This window comes from Sphaerodactylus townsendi, linkage group LG15 (assembly GCF_021028975.2).
Source record: "Sphaerodactylus townsendi isolate TG3544 linkage group LG15, MPM_Stown_v2.3, whole genome shotgun sequence".
Classification (NCBI taxonomy): Eukaryota; Metazoa; Chordata; class Lepidosauria; order Squamata; family Sphaerodactylidae; genus Sphaerodactylus; species Sphaerodactylus townsendi.
The window spans coordinates 13,133,411-13,156,379 of record NC_059439.1 but is presented as its reverse complement, the minus strand read 5'-3'; the positions used below and the strand labels follow the sequence as shown (position 1 = coordinate 13,156,379).

Sequence of the window (22,969 nt, the reverse complement as noted above, 5' to 3'; positions counted from 1 at the left end):
AGTGCAATAAGAATAGAATTAGGATGCCTGCACTAGCCAGCAATCATTAAACTTTAAGCAAGATTTTGCATGCCAAGTGGCAGGGAGGAGCCAAACTCCCCAGCCAAAATTACCACGTTTGCCCCAACACATCCCAATCAATCGCTTCTTTTGCTTTCACCAGTAGGGGCAAGCAAGTAACCTTCTGATTGTGAAATGGGGTTGCCATCTTGCCCATACCACATCTTCAAGAAAACAGCTGTACTTGGACAACAATCAAGGCAGCGATCCAGCCTACTGGAAGGCTGCTGCAATTTTTGTGACCACCAATCTCATTGCCAGACTCATCGCTGTGCCTTATACTTCCTTGCCACATCAAGTACCAAACTGTGGCCATTGGAGGTGGCCAAGAGTAATGTCAGAATCTGGAGGCAAGGCAGAATATTTCCATGCAACCCACCGGTTTGCAAGCTTCCCCTTCAAGACCCTCTACCCGTATAAAGTGCTGACCTTCTACCAGTGTGCTGACAGCCATGAGGGCATCCTCCTGGACACCCCCAGATCCTGCTGTGCTTTGGAACATCCTCAGGAGGGAAGCCATCACCACATCAGAGATCTGCAAAGCATCTTGGTGCTGCACTTTACGTAGGACGTTCTGAAGTTTGGCAAAAGAAAAGGAGAAATTAGGCAGAGACTTTCCTCGCAGATTACTGTTCCAACTTCTTATATCACACTGTTTTTACAAGCTTGCATGAATGGTCCTGAACTCAGTAGCTCAAACAATTATAAGGAACAAGGGTTTTTTGGGGGGGAGGGAGGAGATCTGGCATCTTCCAGTCCATAGCTTCCACACAGTGAGAGTTTATTAGCCCGGACTTGAACATTGAGAAGTTCACTTACATCTTCAACGGCTTATTTAGGATTCTGAAAATGCAACCCTTTACATGGGAAAGAATGAGAGGAATATTCCCACCAGCAGCTTCAACCTAGTTCATTTGAGTATGTTTCTATATTAGGTTTCATTTTCCCGCTCCTCATTTTAAGGAATGTGAGACACACAGAACTGGAGACAGGTATAGGAAAGACACTGAGCAAACTGTAGACGAGAAGGAAGAACTGCTTCCCAAGTCACATGAGGGGCACATGTGTGAACTATGCATTGAGCCCTATCCAGTTGTTCCATAAGCTGCCATACACACACACACCTCCTACCAGTTTTTAAACACTGCCAACGTAGGGTGTTGTGGGTTTTCTGGGTTGTATGGCTGCGTTCCAGTAGCATTCTCTCCTGACATTTCGTCTGCATCTGTAGCTGGATGCCAGCCACATGGCCATACAACCCAGAAAACCCACAACACCCTAGTGATTCTGGCCATGAAAGCCTTTGACAATACGCTGCCAACAGTGTTTTGGACCAAGTTCAAAGTAGGAAGAAGGCAGCATTATAGCATGCATTAGAGATATTAACCTGAGGGACTTTATGTACTAGAGATGCACATAGTTTTATTCAGTTTTGATTTATTTTGTTAGTCAAAAATTGTCTAAGTCCTATAATGTTATGGTATGGTTAGAATCGCTACTAAATTTCGGTGACACAGTAGGAAGCATGCCGAATGGTATCTTCATCTCTTAACCCACTGAGATGAAATTTTCCAGGGGGTTCTACCTCTCCCCGCCATCGTGGCCAATTTTCAGACAGCTACCAAAAAAAGAAAAGAAAAAAAGAATCCTCAAACAAGAGAGTACAGTGTAGAGAGGAGGCTGGGGGTGAGTGTTACAATTTGCATTCCCGCATCCACACACTCAGCTTTTGTGAAAGCAGTTCCCCCCTCCCCACACACACTGATGAACGGGGAGGTTTCTACATAATTGGCTCCCCAAGGACAGCTTTTCAATGAGGAGAGAAAACTGATCTAGTTCTTGACTCTGTGGCTTGGTTTTTAATAGTGTGAGTCTTAAGTCTGTATTCTACAAAGCAGGCAGGCTGCTCATCATTGCCGGATGAGTGAGTGAGTGAGTGAGTGAGTGAGTGAGTGAGTGAGTGAGTGAGTGAGTGAGTGAGTAAGTGAGGAAGGAAGGAAGGAAGGAAGGAAGGAAGGAAGGAAGGAAGGAAGGAAGGAAGGAAGGAAGGAAGGAAGGAAGGAAGGAAGGAAGGAAGGAAGGAAGGAAGGAAGGAAGGAAGGAAGGGAGGGAGGGAGGGAGGGAGGGAGGGAGGGAGGGAGGGAGGATATACCTCAGTCCAGAGGTGCCAAGCTTAACAAAGAAGTGAACAGGATAGAACAGGGGAAGGGAACCTGCGGCTCTCCAGATGTTCAGGAACTGCAATTCCCATCAACCTCTGTCAGCATGGCCAATTGGCCATGCTGGTAGGGGCTGATGGGAATTGTAGTTCCTGAACATCTGGAGAGCCGCAGGTTCCCTACCCCTGGGATAGAAGAATTGTCCTCCTATACTTGCAGCTAGCACCAAGTAGCTGGAATAGAGTAAGCAGCAGCCCTCTATTTAGACAGCATTCTCCCTAGCCAGTAATGTGACTGGAAGAAAGCCATAGATAACACTGTGTGGTGCAAACACAGACCAAGAGTTATAGCTGGAGGAAGGACTGTCAGGCACATTTCTGCCTCCACTATGCCCTGTAACAGGAGGAAATGTAGACCTTGGGTAGAGAAACTGAAAGAGCAGGGGATTACTGCACACACAAACACCAATGGGGGGGGGGGGGGAGAGGGCAAGATCTAGCCTAGTCAGGCAATCCAGATTCAAGGATCTGCAGAAAGATCACTTGCATTAGTTTGCCTTCCACGGTTAACAAACAGCATGTCTGGATTAGATTTTGATTATGTCCTGGACTGTACATTCGCAGCGGTAAGGAGAGAACCCCAACAGGACAGGCGGTAGGAAATCAACCTCTTGGTGCCCTAGGATTTATTGGTCCTTCCCATTCAGAAGTCACTAGAGATTCTTACCAACCCCTCCAGAGAGTAGTGGCAAAACCAAAAAGCCTGACAGCATCTTGAAGACTTCATTAAAAAAAAAAAAAAAGCTTCCCCATCAGTAAAATCTGCACCACATCATGACTCCAGAAAGAGAGAACGTTTCAATTAGATGTCAGCTAGTTAAATAGGAATACATCTTTTGCATTCCTTAAGCACTCAGTAAAACATTTCCATAATCTTATAACACACCCAACCTGAGGAAGGCCAATGAGAGACAGGAGCTAAACCATACCAATGGAGACAGGAGCTAAATGGGGAGAGAGAGAAGGAGTTTGGCTAAGGCTATGCCACCATTTTAACTCCCCACTCATGCTCTTAATATTCCTTTGTTTAATTTCTATCCTGCCCTTCAAATGCATCCCCTTACCCTTGGGCACCATGATGCCCACCAAGTGTTTTTAGAAAATGGGGAGGGCCAAGCCCAGCATGGCTTCTGACCAGCTGTGCAGATTTTTAAAAACACAGCTTTGGTAGGATCTGCCACGACAGCCCAAGGATGTGCTTTGTAGCTGGCTCCACCTCCCACAGCAGCCATTTCGTCATTGCGCACGCCATGCCATACTTCCAAATTTGCCCACAGGCTTTTAATCATCATGCTAGATCAGGGGTTGGCAACCTTTTGCACCCAAAGAGCCATTTGGTCTCGCCCTGCAAGCCCCGCCCCCAAGCCCTGCATTCAGTCAAGCGGGCAGGATAGACAGCGGCGGCAACGCCAATGATGGCAAGTTGCACTTGGGACGTGGAGAGCACGCCTCCTTCCTATCCCCCTCCTTCCTCCGTCGTCCTTTCCTCTCCTTCCCAGGTGCCAGATGAGAGAAGGAGGGGAAAGGACGCTGGAGGAAGGAAGGAGGGGGTGGGGAAGGAGGTGCGCTCGCCGTGTCCCAAGTGCAACTTGCTGTTGTTGGCGTCGCTGCTATGGAGCCGCAGAACAAGGAGGAAAGAGCTGCATGCGGCTCCAGAGCTGCGGGTTGCCGACTCCTGTGCTAGATGGTCTGGGTTCCTTGCTGAAATCCTCTAATGCAAGGTTATTTGTTTTTTGAGGCTCGAAAGAAGAGACATTGATACTGAAGAGGACTTTTTTTAAAAAAATGAACACATTTTTTCATCAAGGGTCCTCAACCTTACAGCCTGTGGCCATCTTTGGAATTTTGAGGAGTGGTGTGCAGCACCCTGAAATAGCTGCCACCTCGCCGTTTTGTAGATTTTAAAAATGAAAGAAATCCTGGGGTGAAAAAGAGAATGAAGGGGAAATAATAAGGAAACCCTTGCGTTAATCAGTCCTTCTGATCCTCTAGTGGCTATGGCTGATACTGCAGCTGAAGAAAGTCCTTTCAAGTTGAATGAGGGCAGCCAATAATAAGCCCTGACTTGGACTGTCCTTGCCTGCTTCTTGGAAAGCTTGGAAGGCATCAAGAGAAATTGTGGTGGATGCTGTAGCGCCCCCAGGTACCACACTGGGGTACCACAGTTTTACATGTTAAAAGCAGGCCTTCCTGGCATCTACCAATGCAAGACCCAACTCAAGACTTTTCCCACTTGAACGCTCCCCATCACTAGTCTGGTTGTGGCATGCCTTGTTTAAAAAAAGGGGGGTGGGTGGGGAGTGTTTACCTGCAAGGTGGCACACAGAAGAGACTGAAGGTCATTGAACTGGATTCTGTCAGATGTACTCTGGATATGGGACTAGGAAAGAGAAGACATTGTTTTAGTCCACAACAGAAGCTCATTGCTGGCCACTGGTAAACCCCTGATCCACACCCAAATCACCTTGAGGAAGAGCAAAGCCCCTCTACCATCAGAATGAACATTTAAACTTTTGGGCATGCCTCACTGCGTCCCTGTGCCTCAAAACTGGGCAACATCTCTTAGAGACAAGAGCAGGGCTGGCCAAGCTCAAATTTTGGCTGCACGCCTGTTTCAACCCTGATGCCACCTCCTTGTCAAATAAAGCCCTCAAGACTTCTTGTCATTCGGAATGGTGGGGCACTATAGAAACAAAAATGAACAAACTAGGCTATTATTTGGATTATCTGGCCATGCTGCCATCTAAAGAGACTTTTCAACTTCTGAAGATAAGGCTGTTTGACCAGGAACATCAGATCCTACTTGAAAAATCTTCCAGGACTTACTCTCCTTTAGCTCTGGGTATCACTACCACATACTGGTAAATAAGGGGGGCTCAATACCTGCAATTTCAGATAACCGCGCTCCCAGTCTCCTCAGACATTAGTGCTAAATGATGTTGGCCCGTTGCAATGCCCTTCCATCAGCCATATCAACAGGGAGATTCACTAAAACCCCTTAGCACCAAAGGCTATGCATATGCAATGGGAACTGTGTAGACTGTATAGATCATATTTTACTTTATTGTCCACTTTACGCTGTACCCAGAGTCAAATACCTGTCATCCCTGCTACTCAAGAGAGTATGCATGACTTGAAAAAGGTTATCTTTCTGTTGGACAGCTCCAGTAGTGATGTAAACGAAGCAGTCGCCAAATTTTTGGATTTGTTTATGAAACAATGCTCTAGGAGCAAATCCTGAACATCAACCTCTTTTCATGTACATTTATTTTAGTTTCCCTCTATTTGGTTAAGTGGATTTGCATATATAGTATTGTTATGCCAATAAAGGTTCTTTAAGAACAGTGGTCTCAACCAGCATTTAAAGTAGTACAGGTGAATGACATGGATATAAGTTTATGTAGGCAATGGGGTGGACTGAAAGACAGCTAAATATTCAACCAGGGTCACAAAAGTATTGATGACAATTGGAGGGGTAGTTCCCAAAGTTTCCATTCCAACAAGACCAGAGCTGCCTTCATCAAAAGGAGCCTCTCAGTAAGGAAACCAGCCTCTCCATCTGAAGCGAGGCTCCTTGCACTAGTGTAAGGCTGCTTGAATTGAAGGAAAGCTCTACTTTTCACAAGGAAAATTCTGGATCCAATCAAATTGTTGTCTTAATATGGTCACACAGGTAAACTCGAAGAGTCCAGATAAATGAGGCACAAAATAGATCTGTCCCCTTTCAGAACCTCTTCTAAAGATCCTTTTAACTCGCCAACAGGGTTTAGAGAACTGCCAACAACATGGATGAAATGGTAAAAGGTCTGGAATCCATGCCCCACGAGGAGAGACTTAGGGAGCTGGGGATGTTTAGTCTGGTGAAGAGGTTAAGAGGTGATATGGTAGCCAGGTTTCGATATTTGAAGGGATGTCATCTTGTGAGGGAGCAAGCTTGTTTTCTGCTGCTCCAGAGACTAGGACCAAGAGTAATGGGTTCAAGGTGAAGGAAGAGATTTGGGGTTGTTCGACAGTAGAATGCACTGCCTCAGAGTCTCCTCCGAAGGTTTTTAAAAAGAGGCTGGAAGGCCATCTGTCAGCCATCTTTGATTATGTGTTCTTGGATTGCTGAGTGTTGGACTTGATGGCCCTTGGGATTTCTTCCAACTTTATGATTCTAAGTCACCCCCTCCCAGCAATGTTGTCCAGGCAACACTGCCCGCTAATTTGTTGGGTCCCCATCTCCAAGCAAGACCAGTTTTTGCTCTCCAGCCAACCTCCATTTGAAGAACTTGTTGTAGCCGTTCCATGATAACTAAAGTTGTCTTCTGGACGGCTGGGTAGCAGTCCTTCGCGCTGTTTTTCACAATCTCCATCAGGGCTTCATAGGCTGAACTCCTCAGGTTATTCTGGTGTCCATCAGGTCTGTAACAGGAAAGAGAAATATTTAAATTAGTTTCCTAGAGAGCACAGTGCCATCCATCACAGAGTAATTTAGTTGGGGTGTTGTGGGGTTTTTGGGCTGTATGGCGGTGTTCCAGTGGCATTTTCTCCTGACGTTTCGCTTGCATCTGTGGCTGACATCTTCAGAGACTGGTATATTTGATATTTCAGAATCCTGCTGCAAAAGTGGCAAACTGAAGATGGTTCAACTGAAAAGTGTAGGGCAAGAGATTTGAAGATGCAAAGTTGTTCAGAGATACAACTGAACCTCACCTGCAACAATTGGAAGAGGAGGAGGAAGAAGAAGAAGATTGGATTTATATCCCCCTTTTTTCTCCTGTAGGAGATTCAAAGGGGCTTACAATCTCCTTGCCCTTCCCCCCTCACAACAAACACCCTGTGAGGTGGGTGGGGCTGAGAGCTCCGAAAAGCTGTGACTAGCCCAAGGTCACCCAGCTGGCGTGTATGGGAGTGTACAGGCTAATCTGAATTCCCCAGATAAGCCTCCACAACTTAAGCGGAAGAGCTGGGAATCAAACCTGGTTCCTCCAGGTCAGAGTGCATCTGCTCTTAGCCACTACGCCACTGCTGCGTAGTTTCACTACGCCACCGCCAGTGCAACTATCAGAACTGATCCAGTTGTCCCACTGGAGCAGAAAAGATTGAATGGAATGAGGCAGTCAGGGAACACCATTTAAGCACCATACTGAAGTTACAGGTGATGTAGTCAGTGCTTTTAAATTATTTTGCAGAGAGGCTCAGCAGAGGAGAGATGCTATAAACTTCAAGTGCAATAATTCCTTGATGAAATACAGCCATTTCATGACAATGGCCTTGCAGAACTACACCGTCTACACACAGGTGGAAAGCAGTGACATTGCTCATTTACAGAAAACAGGATCACACAGCAAACATAATATGAGAAAAGTCCTGCTGGGTCAGGCCACTTATCCACCGTCTAGCCCCGTTTCACACAACAACCAACCAGTTGCCCTGAAAGGTGAGCAGCCAGAGTACAGAGGGCAACCTAACACTAGATTTCAGAGACATATTGCCTTTGCATGTAGAGATTCCCTTCACTAACCATGGCTAGCAGCCACCGATGATCCATGCTCACAATCATCCCTACCCTCCACCAGCAGTGAATTCTACAGTTTAAAGTGTTTCCTTTTGTCTATCTTGTACCTATTTCCATTAGCTTCAGAAAATACTGAGAAGATAGGCATTCTTTCTGCTCAAGAGGTATGGAAGACTTAGAATGTGAATCTGGGATATGCAGCTCTTTATATGAAGGTTTGTGGGTGGGGGGGGGAAGGAAGGGTAGACAGAGGGAGATTCTGAAGGCTCCTTGCTGAAGAGGGAGCGCTGAAGGAGAGGAGGTAGCCTTGCAGGGAGGCTTGTGAGCGATATGGAGAGAAAAAGGAGAGAAGGCCTTGAGACAGAATAAAGCAGGGCAGGTAATCCAATGGTCTGCTCCCTGTGAAGGCAGGAACTAAACTGAGGAAACGGGGGCGGTCCCACCCAACAGGAAGGGGGAAAAAGTTTGTTTCCTGCCTCCCCGATGGGACAGTGGGAACCACCCGCAAAATGTCCTCCAGCCCAGGGGAAATGACCCATATGAAGATGGGTAAACTGCCTCTTAATCCAAATCTGGATGAACTGAAGCTTCTGACCATCGTCAAAAGTTCACTGTGAGTCCATCATTAGGAAGAAGAGCATACAAGGTCTCACTGAAAGTAATAAATACAAGAAGAGGAGCACCCTGCCCAGTGGATTCAGTAGTCTGGCATACATCTGTCTGTGGTTTACACTTGGATTACTAGCATCTGTTCACTTCTCATTTCCTCTTTTTAGTGACACTTCTCTTAAGAATCCCAAAAGTCTCAGAAAAATCTTGCCCTGATGTTCCCTTCATATCCTGTTTCTTCTTCCAATATAAAAAAAATCCCTTTTCTTTTTAAAAGAGATATGTTTTCTGTGAATTACAACACTTGGTTCTTAAGCCTTGGGCTGCAGATCTCTGGCTTCACAGTATCATTGCAGAAGTGCCAGGTTCGGCTGTCTTTCTTTATATGCTGGCTCAAAAGGGTGAAGTTGGTCCTACGAACAGGTCTCTTCTTTACTCATCTCATACCAAGTACAACACAAGCCAGAGGCTGAACTTGAGAAGTGCAAAGTTTATACCAGTCTTTTGAGTAGATAACACCAGGGACGGGTTGTCTCAAACAAGCAATTTCAGCAAGCCTCCCTGGGGACAGTATAAGGGCATGGCCTTGATACGACATAAACGGTTCCAAAACTGACAACAAGAATGTTATCCAAATGCACTTCTCGTTTACTCCGGAATTGTTTTCTGCCTTCAACTTTATTTTTTTGTTCATTTCTCAGACAGCAAAAACTAAACATGCATGTGCTTTGGTGGTATAGGATACAGTTTGCAACCTTTCTCAAGTAATAGGTATACTTGCAATTCCTAATATAGAAAATAAAGGCATTTATACACTTTCAAATTCAGTAATACACCCAATAGAGCAATTTTATACATTTAACTATAAATTACGCATTTTTTGTTGTCAAATCAGTAAAAGCAATGTATTGTCGAAGGGTTTCATGACTGGATTCAACTGATTGTTGTGGGTTTTCCGGGCTGTGTGGCAAGTTTAGGTTTCAAAGGAAAGTAATACATATTTCAAATTTTTCTCAAATTTGTGTTTCCAGGGACATTTCCATAAATGTTACATCTCTAGAAGGCACCAGAAGAATGGCTTCAGGAAAGGGCATTTCGTAGAGAGACCCACTCTCCTGAGCTTTAGTCTCAGAAAGAAAGACAGGCTTTAAATGAAGTACGCAAATAAACCTTGCACCCACGCTCACTTTGGAAGGGAAGAGAACACAAAGCACAGACTGGAAGGAAGACTGAAGATTCTGGACAGGTTAACAGAAGCACAAGTGGTCCTTTAGATACCTTTAATGACTCTAAATGGTCTGGAAGTAGGTAGTCACCAGCAAACTATTGTAAAGTCTCTTTGGAAGCTTACATGATGTAGCAAGGCAGCAGCTGGGGCACAGCTGACAGTTACCTGTCTGTGGTCTCCAAGAGCTTTTGAACTATTAGTTCAAATGATGATGATAAACAGTATGTTGCTGGTTCTTCTTGATCATCAGCTACATCAGCGGCCTCATACGCTGCTTCTGTCAAACTGTTGAAAGCCTGAAAGGATAAGTCACAGTTTAGGAGCTGCAATGTAAGCCTATGGTTTATTTCAGGATTGAACCAGCAGCCCCTCTAATCCCCAGAACCCAGTGACATCCCTTCAGTTACCTTTTTCATCCCACCGATTGCTTCCTTCTCGCAAGCAGTTCTCTCATGCATAAGAATCAGCATTATTACTATCCAATATTTCACACGTTAAATAGAGAGCCAGCGTGGCGTAGTGGTTACGAGCAGGTGCACTTTAATCTGGATAACCGGGTTTGATTCCCCACTCTGCCACTTGCGCTGTGGACTTATCTGGGGAACCAGATTAGCTTGTGCACTCCAACACATGCCAGTTGAGTGACCTTGGGCTAGTCATAGCTCTACAAAGCTCTGTCAACCCCATTTACCTCACAAGGCGTTTGCTCTTTTTTTTGGGGGGGGGGAAGGGAAAGGAGATTGTCAGCCCCTTTGAGTCTCCTTGCAGGAGAGAAAAGAAGGACATAAATCCAAACTCTTCTTTTTAATCAAGTATACCAATTACTTTTAGGAAAGCAGTTGTTCACAAACTGGCTATAGACCCTTCAAATACTTTCCCCCTTTCCCTCAGTGAACGCCACACACACAAACTCCCACCAAAGGCTTTATCCTTACCCAGCACACATTTGCAGCAACTCTTGGCTCCGCGCTCAAGCCTTCAATTAGACACTGCAGCAGTGGAGCGAGGTAAATATCGTTTATGGCCGCTTCGGGGAGCAGCTCGCAGATCCGACCCACAGTCCATGCAGTTGTGTCCCTGACCACTACACTGGGGTCCTTCATTAATTCTATTAGAGTGGGCATAGCCTAGAAGAGGAGAGAGCAGATAGGCTGAAGTTATGCAATACATTGACATTGGACCTATTTCAACCAAGGAGCTCAGAGATTCATGTGAATTCAAGTGCCAAAATAGATCAGGTCCACTGTCCAGTCTTGGAACCCTGTCTTGCACAGTAATTATTCAGATGATGTTAGCAGTCAGACCTGAGGTAGGATTTGGGGGGGGGGGGGTTGTTTTTAGAAAGCAGTGTCTCTACCTGTCAAACCTCCCTGCAACGGAAGAGAGGCTTACTGCCACCTCTTAAAAAACATGGATTGGGATTTTGTTGATGCACGCAGGAATTCAGAAACAAAAAACTTTTAAGTAAAATATTGGGGGGGGGGGGTTATTGAGCGCCGCACCTGCTCAATAACCGAAACAACTGAAAATGCATAAGCAAGGTAAAAATAACAGTTTAAAACATTTGGTAGTGTAGCTTTCCTTACAACAAATGCAAGCAAAGGAAAAAAACAAGGAATATAACTGACTGGCAGAGATTAACCGGTTGAAAATACTTAAGATAACAGGCAGGATATCAAAACAGAGAAACAGCAGTGAAGGTAAAGACAAAGATAAAGAAAGATAGATCATAATGAGAGTGTTGAAAGGCAATTATACACAAACTCCTGGTCAGGTGGTATAAACAGACCAATAATGCTCTCATGGTAATTTGCTGAGTCAGCTTGGCAAAAAGTCATAGTTGCTAACAGGTGTAAATGCTTAACAAAATTGTTAAGAGTCCTAATTACAAAGAACACAGTCTACAGCTAGGTAGAACTTTTAGCTGAAGCAGCTACAGGTTGGAGAAAATTAAAGTGGTACAAACAATTTCTCCACATTCCCTTATAGCGGGGGTAGGGAACCTGCGGCTCTCCAGATGTTCAGGAACTACAATTCCCATCAGCCTCTGTCAGCATGGCCAATTGGCCATGCTGGTAGGGGCTGATGGGAATTGTAGTTCCTGAACATCTGGAGAGCCGCAGGTTCCCTACCCCTGCCTTATAGGATGCCCTAGAAGTACGGTTCAAAGATGGAAGCCATCTCCTGTATTGGCTCAGTGATACCAACAGGGAGGTCTCCCTGTCAGTTATTAAAAAGCAGAACAGCCAGCCTCACTTTTCCTAAAGCAATCCAGAAAGACAAAGCCTAGCCTGAGAAAAGCAGTCCCTGCTTCTGGACTATAGAATACCTGCCTCCAGTTCAACAAAGGATATTTTAACTAATGCAATCAGGGTCTATTCTTCGACACACTAATCCTATCCTCCTTTTCCTGACTACTCTTTGAGAAAGACTACCTCACCTTGAATCAGAAAAGTACCCAAACAGTGATTGTATCAGTTCCACCCCAAATCTAATTTCCTGCATGCTTCCCAGGCTTGAGTCATCAAGCCAAGTGTCCACCTTTTGTTCTCCTTCGTAGGACAAGAGCTGTCTTTGTCCAGGAAGATCAAGCTCTTTTAACATAGTTGGGGGGTCAAATTTTCATGTAAATTAGCTGCCCACCTTGCAACCAGTGCTCAATGTTTCTGGACTGACCTCTGTTCTAGTACACTGTGCCCAGTGTCTTCTGGACCACCTTTGGTTCAGTTACATTGAGTGCCAGCTGCTCTCACCCTGTCTTTTTGGAGCTCAATGTGACAGTTGAATTCTCTTCAAAACTGTAGAATACCCTGTGCGTTTGTGTTTTGTATTTGAGAAGATCTAGGCTTATTATTTTATTTTCCCAATAAAAATTGTTAAAACTTTACTTCTCTGACTCTTGAGGATTTCTAAGGAGAAAAATGCACAGTAAACAAAGGAGGTAAAAGATTTTGTGGTTGCCCCCTCACACAAAGCAAGGTCTGTCTCATTAATTTCCCAATCTAAAGGGGACAGGCCCTACCGTTTCGGGTAATGTCCTGAAGGGCCCAAACATGGCAACCAAGACTACCCCCAGACACTGCCTTTTAGCACCAGTATTCAGAGGTTTACTTTACTGCCTCTAAATGTGTAGAGTATTTTTAGCCATGAATAGTAGTAACTAATGTATCCTCCATGAATGTGCCTAATTCTTTATTAAAACCCTCTCTGCTAGTGGCTAACAGAACAGGTCTTGACACGACTTAAGTGGGCCATTTGGCCTTCCGGATTCAGTTGCACAACAACTTCATCGGATGCTCCTGTGTTAAGGAAGAAGGAAAAGAAGCTGTTATCCGGTCCCACTTCAAGGCAATTTTATAAACCCATTTGGGAAAAAATGACTTTGGACAGCCAGACTACTCAGCTGTCTCTCCCTTAATCATCTTGGTTGTCTGTCCCACATGGACAATTTAACAAACCCATTTGGAAAAAAAGACTGCCCTTCTTCCCATGTCCATCTTGTCCTGCTTCATGAATACCAACAAAAATAAAGGAAAATCAAATGAATCACTCTGGTGGTATCAGAATTAACTGTACTGCAGTACCACAAGATGGTGAATGTTCCAGATATTGAGCAGGTAGAGAGGACAAGTTGGAACAAGGAATTGGTGTAACCATATACAGTCCTCTTCATATCCTCAGGGTGACTTGGGATAGTTGGCTGCTGCAAGTAATGTCTCAAACAGCCCTTGTAGATCATGTCGTACCCCATTACACTATTCTTACACAGCCTCATTAAGGGATCTCTTCTGGAGTCAGCACAAGATAAGCAGGAAAGAGTATTAATTAGAAAAACATTTGTGAGTAACTGACATCTCTCTTTTCCCACTTGAAAGGGTACTTGCAAGTTAAACTGCAACAATGGCCTAATGCCTTAGGGAAAAAGCAATGAGTCCCACTGGCAGGGTCTGTTTGTGCATGACTTGTGACCTCATTAATGGCCAAATTGAAGCTGCAGAGCTGCTTTAAGTCAAGTTGATGGGACAAGTGCTAAAGATGTATATGTGTGGTGAGCTTCCAAGTTACTATTCTGCTGGCAGAGGAGGAAAGGCAACTTTTGCAAATTCGGCCACCAAAGGGAGACCTTTCCCCAACTTTGGAAGTCAGGTTATTCCCAAGGGTCCCTCTAATCCAAAACCAGAATTACAAGGGGGTTCATACAGCTGCCACAAGACAGAGGAGCAGGGAAACACCACATTGCCAACTTAACTTCACTGGTGGCCCTATAGATCCAACTGATATACCCTCAAGGATCTCCTACTTCTCCAAAAGCAATGAATTATTTTGGGTCAGAAGCGGAATTCTCTGGCTGGCTAATCCCTACAGGTCTGATAGCTCCCTTGAGTATCAAGCAGACATCAATCTCCCCCTAGGACCACTCACTTGAATAACAAGAGGTTTGAGCTGGTTGGGCTCGGGTCCTTCCAAAATGCACCCAAATGCCATGACTGCTGCATCTCGGTATCTCCAGTCGGGGTTCTTTATGTGTTCTTTAATGAAAGGCAGAACATGAGGGACAATGTCGTCTTCACAACAGTTAGCTAGGAGCATGAGGCAGACCCCGGCAGCTTTGCAGGGATTCCAGTCGTCATCGTCATCATTTTCATCCTGAAGGGGAAGAGGGGAAGAAGAAACAGAACCCAATTAAATCCTCCTTTGTACATACTTTCGTGTTTCTTTTAAAGGAGGTTCTTTCACCCTGCAGACCTTGGACAGCTTGCTTGTAAAGTGCAGTAAGGCAAAACATTCCAATATGCAGCTGAAGGAGAAGTCAGGATTGGGGATCAAAGCCAAACCATGGATTACATTTCAAATGAGCCTCATAAGGTTTTACCGACCCACACACCTGAATGAGTTATGGGAAGATATTAAGCCCTTGCCCACTAGAAACTGGTATCATTATAAATGCAAACTAGAGCTAGCGTGATGTAATTGTTAAGAGCAGTGGACTCTTATCAGGGGAGTTGGGTTTGATTTTCCACTCCTCCACATGAAGCCTCTCAGAACTTTCTCAGCCGATGCAGAGGCAGCCAATGGCAAATCACTTCCGAAATTCTCTTGCCTTGAAAACCCTACACGGTCACCATAAATGTGCAGTGACTTGATGGTGCTCAAACAAACATGCACAACTGCCCTCCCATTTAAAATTATTGCTTATGTTTTTGAACACTACCATGTGGTGACTCTAAAAACACACAATTGTTTTCTCACAGTAAACACCACAGTGAACTGCAGAGTGGAATCTGACGTGTATACCCAATGCACCTAGCAACGCTAGCCAAATCCCAGGTTTTTCCTATTGTGAGTTAAACAAAAGCAGTAGGAATGGCGGCAGGAAGAACAGCTGAAATGCTACAGAGCAGAGTGGGACAATTCTGCACTTACCCTGCACCTAAAGATTTCATGCAGTGGAAGGAGAGGCTGAATCTGGAGCAATACGTACCAGAAACACAAACACACATACCCCTCCATGCACACGTTTGAGTACCAGAACAGCAAACATACAACAAAGCAGTCTAATCGTAAGGGTCCACTTTCATATAAGCAACTGGATCAACTCTTCTAAAGCCGTAAACATTTGGGGACAGACTCCAGTCTCAGATACAGATGGGTGCATCACTGATCAGCGTGGTGCATGATTTCTCATCATTGACCAAAGTCTGCCTGGGACATTTTGGAGCTCTTGCCCAGAAGAGTCACCACAGAAGCCAGAAAACTGAAGATAAGGGGACTTCTTGTTACAAATATGCTGTTCTTTTCAGAACTGGATATGGGTTCAATAACTTGCCTCACAGAAAGATAGAACTGCAATGCTGAATTAATCTGCAGCCACTTCCTGGACCTTCTTTGTACTGAAAGGAGATGGTAGCCATCTTAGGGGACCAGGAAAAAATGATGAAATTGGAAGGTTTGAGTTTTGAAAAACAGATGGGTACAGAAGAATCCTAGGTGACCCTATACAGAGTGCATTTAAAATGACTGTGATAGCCAAAACATTCCAGAAATACAGGTGTTTTTGCCCACAGTGGCCAGGTTGGAAAAATTGTGGGTTCAAATTTAAAAAAAAAGATTAGTAGGGTAGAGTCCTCAAGGGCCACTAGGAAGAATGCAGTTCAAACTGCTGTGATAACCTAAGGGATTCCAGAGAGACAGGTGGTTTTATCTGTAGCAACCATTTTAATATCAACTTTTTTTAACAGCAGAAGCATACTGCTTTCACTTCCTCTTAACGCAGAACCACATTTTTCTATTTTGGTGGGACAGAGTATAGGTACTGCAGACCCTGAACTGTACCATCCTGGAGAGTTGAATTTTTAAAAAACCTCATCACGTACCTGCTTGGTCAACGTCTGTGTGAGAATTGGGATGAGATACTGTAGGGCGCCCTTGGCGTAGAATTTGCTAGTGTGCTCTGGAGGTCTTCCTTGTTCTGCCGCCTAGGAGAAAAAATGCAATGCAGACATGTTGGTTTGAAGCACTTGAGGTCCATCTCAAGCATTTTAACATCACACTGATGGTGAAAAAAGCTGTAATTAAAAGTGATTTTCATAGGTGCTTATGTAAATACTGACTTATCAAGTAACTGGTTGGCCTAAGCCAGGGGTAGGGAACCTGTGGCTCAAGAGCCACATGCAGCTCTTCTGCCCTTGCACTATGGCTCCACGAGCCGAGCTGCTGGCTTCATCCTTGCCTGCCCTGCAAGCAGCAGGGCAGGCGCACCAACTGCTTGCGAATGGCCGCGCCGCGGGCTTCCCCTCTCGCCCGCCTCATTTGGATGGGGCGGGCGCTTTCCCGGCGGACGGCGAGGCTGAGTTGCCGGCTTCATCCTTGCCCGCCCTGCAGGCAGCAGGGCAGGCGCACCAATTGCCCGTGGACGGCCGTGCCGTGCCGCCGGCTTCCCCTTTCGCCCGCCCCATTGGAGTGGGGCAGGCACTTTCCCGGCGGCCGGCGAGGCTGAGCCGCTGGCTTCATCCTTGCCCGCCCTGCAGGCAATTGCCCGTGGCTGGCTGGGCAGAGCCGCAGGCTTCCCCTCTCGCCCACCCCGTTCAAGTGGGGCGGGCGCTCTCCTGGCGGCTGGCAAGGTCAAGCCGCTGGCCCCATCCTTGCCCGCCCTGCAGGCAGCAGGGTGGGCGCATCCATGCACTTCTCAGAATGAGTGGAGTAAAAGGTAAAAAAACCCAAATATATACAGTGTTATCTTTATTTTAAATGTCAAAAATTATTTGCGGCTCCAAGTGTTTTCTTTTCCCATGGAAAACAGGTCCAAATGGCTCTTGGAGTGTTAAAGGTTCCCTACCCCTGGCCTAAGCAGTCTGCACGTAGCCAGGAAATAGCTGGATACAAACCTCAGTTCAGCCAAGGACCTCAAAACGCCTTGACATGCTCACTCAGGCCTTAAATTCTATAAGTGATAAAATGCGTGCCTACACACCACAGCACTGCTGTTATGAAGAATGAGAAACTGTGCAAGCTTACTACTGATTTTTTTCCTGCACACTCTGCCATAGTGGGAAATTATGCTGCACGTAGAGAATTCCCAGAAGTTGAATGTCCTGGAAATACCTCCTACTGTCAAGGCTTGATCTCTGCACTACTGTAGATAAGAGTGGTGCATGCTGTCTCATCACTGGCCAAAGTGAGAACCAGCAACCTCCAATCAGTCTCAGCTTGAAGAACAAGCTTCCAACTCACCTCTGATGCCTCAATAGCCAGGTCCATTTCTTCATCACAGACGTTTGACCAGAACTCTATTCCTTGCAGAGCCACCTCATCGATTTCACTTTTCATGGCTTCAATTGTGATCTTTGGAAAAATGAAAGGGTCATCGTTAATGCTCTGGCCTCTGAAACCCTTCTGGCCCTTTTACTATCAAGTCCCAGCCTTCAATACTCACAGCGAAAAGTGCAGGACCCATATACGTCTCCATGTACTGATAATAGAGGGACATAATCTTCACCAAGTTCTGTAATGCAGCTACTCGCACCTAAACATCACAAGAGACAGGAATGAGTCTCATTGTTCCTATGGACACTTTGGGAGAAAAAGTCACTTTATTGGTACACTAGTTACAGCGCTGGAATAATGGCTGCAAAAGACTCTTGACTGGTCAGCACTCGAGAGAACTTCTAAATTGTAAATAAAAAGTTACTAGTGCGAGGTCAAATACAAGGAAATGATTGTGACGCATGAAGTACCACTGAAATAATCTTGTTATGGTATATTTTCTACCACTGTCAAGCAACGGAGTCTGATGATTTACAAAAAGAAATCTATAGCTTAAGCCAAGGGAAAATATAGTAATGTCATATTAGGTTTCTTCCATCCATGAGTCTGTTTATGGACCACAGAGAAAGCATCAGCCACCTTATGGACCACAGAGAAAGCACCACCACCCTAAAGCATCATCTCTTGCAAGATGCCCATGTGGCTAAGATTCAGTTCACAATTCTTTGAAGCTCTTGTTTTTTTTGCATTGAGACATGGGATGATTCTTGACACTGCTAATCCGTAATTCAAAAAACCAGTGTGATGCCTACCACCACCATGAAGCATCACCTCTTGCAAGATGCCCCTATGGCTAAGCTCCAGCTCCCAATTATTTGATGTGAGTGCTGAATGCCTATATCTCATTAACTCAGGGATTCGTAACCTCCTGGCTTGCGAATCCTAATTTTGTAGCCATGCTAGCTGGCTGCTGTATTTGAATTCAGGATTCCCAGGTACTTTTGTGGCACAGGGCTGCAGATGCAGAGCGCAGCTCTTGAAGCAGTCTGCTCTCACTAACAGCAGACAAGTCAGGATTTCCAAGCAGACGCTACCTAGCTTTGTCCATCAGCAATATCAGACACAGTTTGCTCAAAATATTTAAGCTACAGCCAATGGCACAGTGACACTTGAACAGAATAGCAACACAGGCAGATACTTCTTAGGATCCAAACACAAGTAACAAGTCAAATCAATATGCATAAAGATCTTAGATAAGCTGCCATAAAATGAGTGTCCCTTATCAAGTGTACAAACCGGTTTTCCTCTCTGTTTGACAGGACCACCACCAACATCAGGTGACTGTTCATTGAATATCATGGTGTAGTACCATGGTGAATGGTCACAGTTTCACTTCGTATTTCACAACAGTAATGCAAGCAATTTTGACCCTTCTTTCCTATGATCAAAGATCATCCTTTCAATGGCCACTTATTTTGGGAATCAGTTTTAAAAATAATTTCTACTCTCCAAAGGCACTCAAGGCAGCATACACAGAATTTAAAAGAGAACCAGCATTAAATAACCACACATTAGAGTAGCGGCAATAAAACAGACGTCACTCACTAAAATATTTAATAGCTTCAGAGCAGCAGCAATATATGTTCAATTGAAACAACAAATATAGCTATAAAATAAATGTGGAGGCACTAACATAATCAGGAGTCCCAATTTAAAACAGGATTTAAAATAATGATTTAAAGAAGGTTAAATTCAGTAGGGATGTAAATAACTAACACATCTACAGGGTCACCATCCCATTTGGTTGCAGGACACAAACCAAGAGGGTAAAACTGTGAAGTTAAAGAGATTTAACAGAATTTTTTCAGGTGTTTGTGAGCAACCAGACATGGTTGGAAGAGATTTGTCTGGAAAATCACTGATCACCTCAGTCTTATTTGACAAATATGGCAGATTTGAGGACTGTCAGGTGATTCATAATTAGCCAAACTTACATTTTTTTAAAAAAAGTTTCATCAGATTTGCTGAGTGTGAGTGGGGGGTGGTGGTGGTATTGAACTGAACACCAGCTGCCACCTTTCAGACAGCACCCGGCTGTCACTGGTGGAAACAAAAATGATGTGTCAGGCAGAACTCAAGAGAACCACTGGCATGGATTATTTTAGGAGCAGAGCAGTGTCCACTTACAACTGAAATCAAGCTCTAGTCTTAAATAAAGCTTCAGGAAAAAAATTTTTCACTTACCAAAATATTGCCAAGTCCCCTCACTTCTTACTTCTCACAACACAGCACCAGAAAAAAAAATTCCACACTTCATCCTCCTTCTCCAAAACTTCATCTCCCACCCTGGCTACTGCAACCTTCTTCTCTGGCCTTCTTGGGCTGCATTTTAGACCTCTGCCTCAAGCACCACCTCCCCCCGACCCCCAAGAAAACCTGCTGCTATCAAAATAAATCACTTTCCCCATTTGTCACTACACTGAAGCTCCCTTGCCCATATCCACTACAAACCCATTCTTGAGACTCTGAAAAAGAAGAGTTAGATTTATATCCCCCCCTTCTCTCCAGGAAGAAGACTTAAAGGGACTAACAAACTCTTTCCCTTCCCCCCTCACAACAAACACCCTGTGAGGTAGGTGGGGCTGAGAGAGCTCAGAAGAACTGTAACTAGCCCAAGGTCACCCAGCTGGCATGTGTTGGAGCACACAAGCTAATCTAGATCACCAGATAAGCCTCCACAGTTCTAGCAGCAGAGCAGGGAATCAAACCTGGTTCCTCCAGAGTACACCTGCTCTTAACCACTACACCACTGCTGCTCTTATTACCCTGGCCAGTTCCGTCACTCAACTACACCCCCCCAAACCTCACTTCACAGACTTTGCCCAGCATCCCTTGTGGTCTCTGTCCCTCCCTGAACACGTCTGCAGTACTGCGTTGCCCTTTTATCAAATCTCTTCGCTACCCACCAGTGAGGCCTTTGGGGCAGCCCGCTTAATGTTCTTCCCCAACTGTAAATCAAATTTAAGAATATGCCAACTGCAGTTGCAAACAGTTAGTGCTTGGCACCTTCTCTGGATGTCTTACCCACAGTCTATTTTAGATTGTGGCCTCGTTGGGGCAGGGACCTGCTCCCCACTCCAGTCTGTAAAAACAGCATGTACCCAGAAAGCCTGAATTTATCAATGATGATTTGTCAAATATTGAAAAGAGGTTAGATTCTACAGAATCATCCTGCTGGATGGAGCGCTTTCCTCCAGAGGGAAAGCATCTTGCATCAGGGAAGGCTCCCTCCGCTGCAGGAAAATCCCTCTGCTAGGGATCCACCAGATGAACCCATCAAAATTTAATGTTTCTCATTCAGGTTTTATAAGGGAAGTTTCACTGCGTGGCCAGTTTTGTATATTATCAGTAATGACTTTTTAGGATTTAACTTACCCTTGTATCTGGACACTGTGTTGCTTCACAGACTACTTGCATAATAAAGTGCCTTTCAGACTGGGAACAGAAAAGAAGTCGCAAAATTAGCAATGAATACGTGCAAAGTTTTCTAGTGTGAAAATATCTGCTTACTCTTGCTAGAGGCTCAAGAATTTTAGCTTTTACTTAAAACTGCACTTCTTGAAATTCAGGAAGCATGGAAGGCTGAAAAGCCTAACCAGTCAGACTGACCAGTCACCAATTTTTTGTACTTGAACAGCTTTCTTGTGGCAGGATACCTTCAAGAGGCTGGGCTAAGATTTCTAAAACCTACTAACATTTTCTGTTTTAATTGATTTAATATTAGCTCTCAATTTCTGTATATCATGGGGACAGATCGCTCATAACTAGCTTCTAAAAACAATAATCCAAGTCTCAGTAGATTATAGACATGCATCAGAAAAATCAGCGTGGTGCATGGTTTCTCATCATAGATCATGGATTTATTCCGTTCCCATCACAAACACTCATTTCTCTCTTCATCCTGGAATGCATGTGCACACTGCTATGTACATACACTGGCCTGCTTACCTCTTTGTCAAAATTTGCTTTGGTGAATTCCAAAGAGTTCAGGAGTGCATTGGTAGCCGCTAGCTTCACGTTATTACTTGGTTCTTCTTTTCTCATGCCCTGAATAATGGCTGTCAAGATCTCATTTGACTTATCCTGAAGCTGTTCTGGGTCCTGAAAATGGGGAATCAAAATAAGATAAACTTTACAAGGAGCAGTTCTGCCTCCAGCAAAAGCACAGCATGGACTTCTATCAAGAGGAGCTTCATTGCCAGGCTGCCACAAAAGCAGGCAGGTGTCACATAACAGATTAATGTACAGCATACTCAAAAGGACAGATCAGGGGCTGCCCATAAAGGCACAGAATCAATTTAAGTTTCATTTTTAAAAAGAAGTTTGGTCTGTATTGCTTAGGGCTGGCAACATACTCTGTGAGGAACATAAATGGAAGTCCTTTCAACAACTGAAAAACAGAACTGCAGTAAAGGGGAATTAAGTGTTTTTACGGTAAGCGCTGGATCATTACTGACCCATGGGGTGACATCACATCTCAATGTTTACTAAGTAGACTGCTTATGGGGCCATTTGCCATTGTCCTCCCCAGCGATCTACCCTTTGCCTCCAGCAAGCTGGGTACGCATTTTACCAACCTCGGAAGAATGGAAGGCTAAGTCCATCTGAAGATGGCTATGCGAATACAACTTCTGTCCCAAACTCTTGAACAGTCGCTTGAGCCTGAAGTTGCTGTTTGATTGTCTGAAATTTATGGGATTTAGACTCAACTTTTTTCTTCTGGCCCTCACTTTGGCAGGCCCTTGTTCTCTTAATTTTAAACTGAACTACCTCTTGAATAACCAGGATCCTGTGATATTGGAAATAGTGGCCAAGTTTCTGACCAACACTCTGAACTAACCCCTTGGGTTTTTTCTTTTCTTCTTTTCCTGTTTATTTTACCTCCATGAATACTGGATATGTATGCATATGTTTTTTCACCTACTTCATTTTCTTTGTTTCTACTTTGTTGATTTTCTATTTTGGTGCCTAATAAAGGTCTGATCAACTTTTGTCAGGATCAAACTCAGGTTGTGAGCAGACCTTCTCATTGAAGTACTGCAGCTTACCATTCTGTACAAAAGGACCACTCGTTATTTGCAGGGCACACAGTTCAATGCTGGGCCCTCTGCTTGCTTCCCTTCCTCTCGTGCCTCCCTAGGCTGCTGCCTGCACTTTGCCTCTTGCCTGCCCAAGGCTGCAGGCTGGTGACTCCTTCAAGGGGCAGCGCCCAGGGCACATGCCCTGCCTGGCCCATTTTAGATTCACCTCTGATTATCTGAGAACAGCCTGCATGTATTCAAGCCATGGCAGGCGCAAAACGTCAAAGCATGCAAACGGAAGAGCCATGCGCTTGCAGTTCTTGTTCCTTGTACTTCCAACTTACTGAGAGATTCTAAATACCACTGACACATTCCCTCACCAGTGCGGCTCCTGTTCATCTATACTTGGAAACCTCCTGCATTCAACCCTTGATTGGAATGGGAGGGGGAGAAGCAGGAGTGTGGCAAAGCAATTCTGGTAAATGAAGTGGTGAAGAAATTCTGTGCAC

General features: G+C 44.8%; 1 protein-coding gene across 1 annotated transcript in view; it reads right to left on the bottom strand.

The window, feature by feature from the left end:
• The window catches only part of KPNB1 (karyopherin subunit beta 1), a 52,620-nt gene that overhangs the window by 19,436 nt on the left and 10,215 nt on the right, over positions 1 to 22,969 (bottom strand). The window contains exons 5-15 of the mRNA XM_048517121.1: positions 21,388 to 21,540; positions 20,815 to 20,874; positions 17,549 to 17,638; positions 17,347 to 17,457; positions 15,990 to 16,091; positions 14,038 to 14,262; positions 10,551 to 10,742; positions 9,781 to 9,911; positions 6,535 to 6,682; positions 4,587 to 4,658; positions 490 to 634 (exon numbers count right to left, since the gene is read on the bottom strand). Of these exons, the coding sequence (XP_048373078.1) occupies positions 490 to 634; positions 4,587 to 4,658; positions 6,535 to 6,682; positions 9,781 to 9,911; positions 10,551 to 10,742; positions 14,038 to 14,262; positions 15,990 to 16,091; positions 17,347 to 17,457; positions 17,549 to 17,638; positions 20,815 to 20,874; positions 21,388 to 21,540 (1,429 nt within the window). The remainder of the gene's footprint in view (positions 1 to 489; positions 635 to 4,586; positions 4,659 to 6,534; positions 6,683 to 9,780; positions 9,912 to 10,550; positions 10,743 to 14,037; positions 14,263 to 15,989; positions 16,092 to 17,346; positions 17,458 to 17,548; positions 17,639 to 20,814; positions 20,875 to 21,387; positions 21,541 to 22,969) is intronic.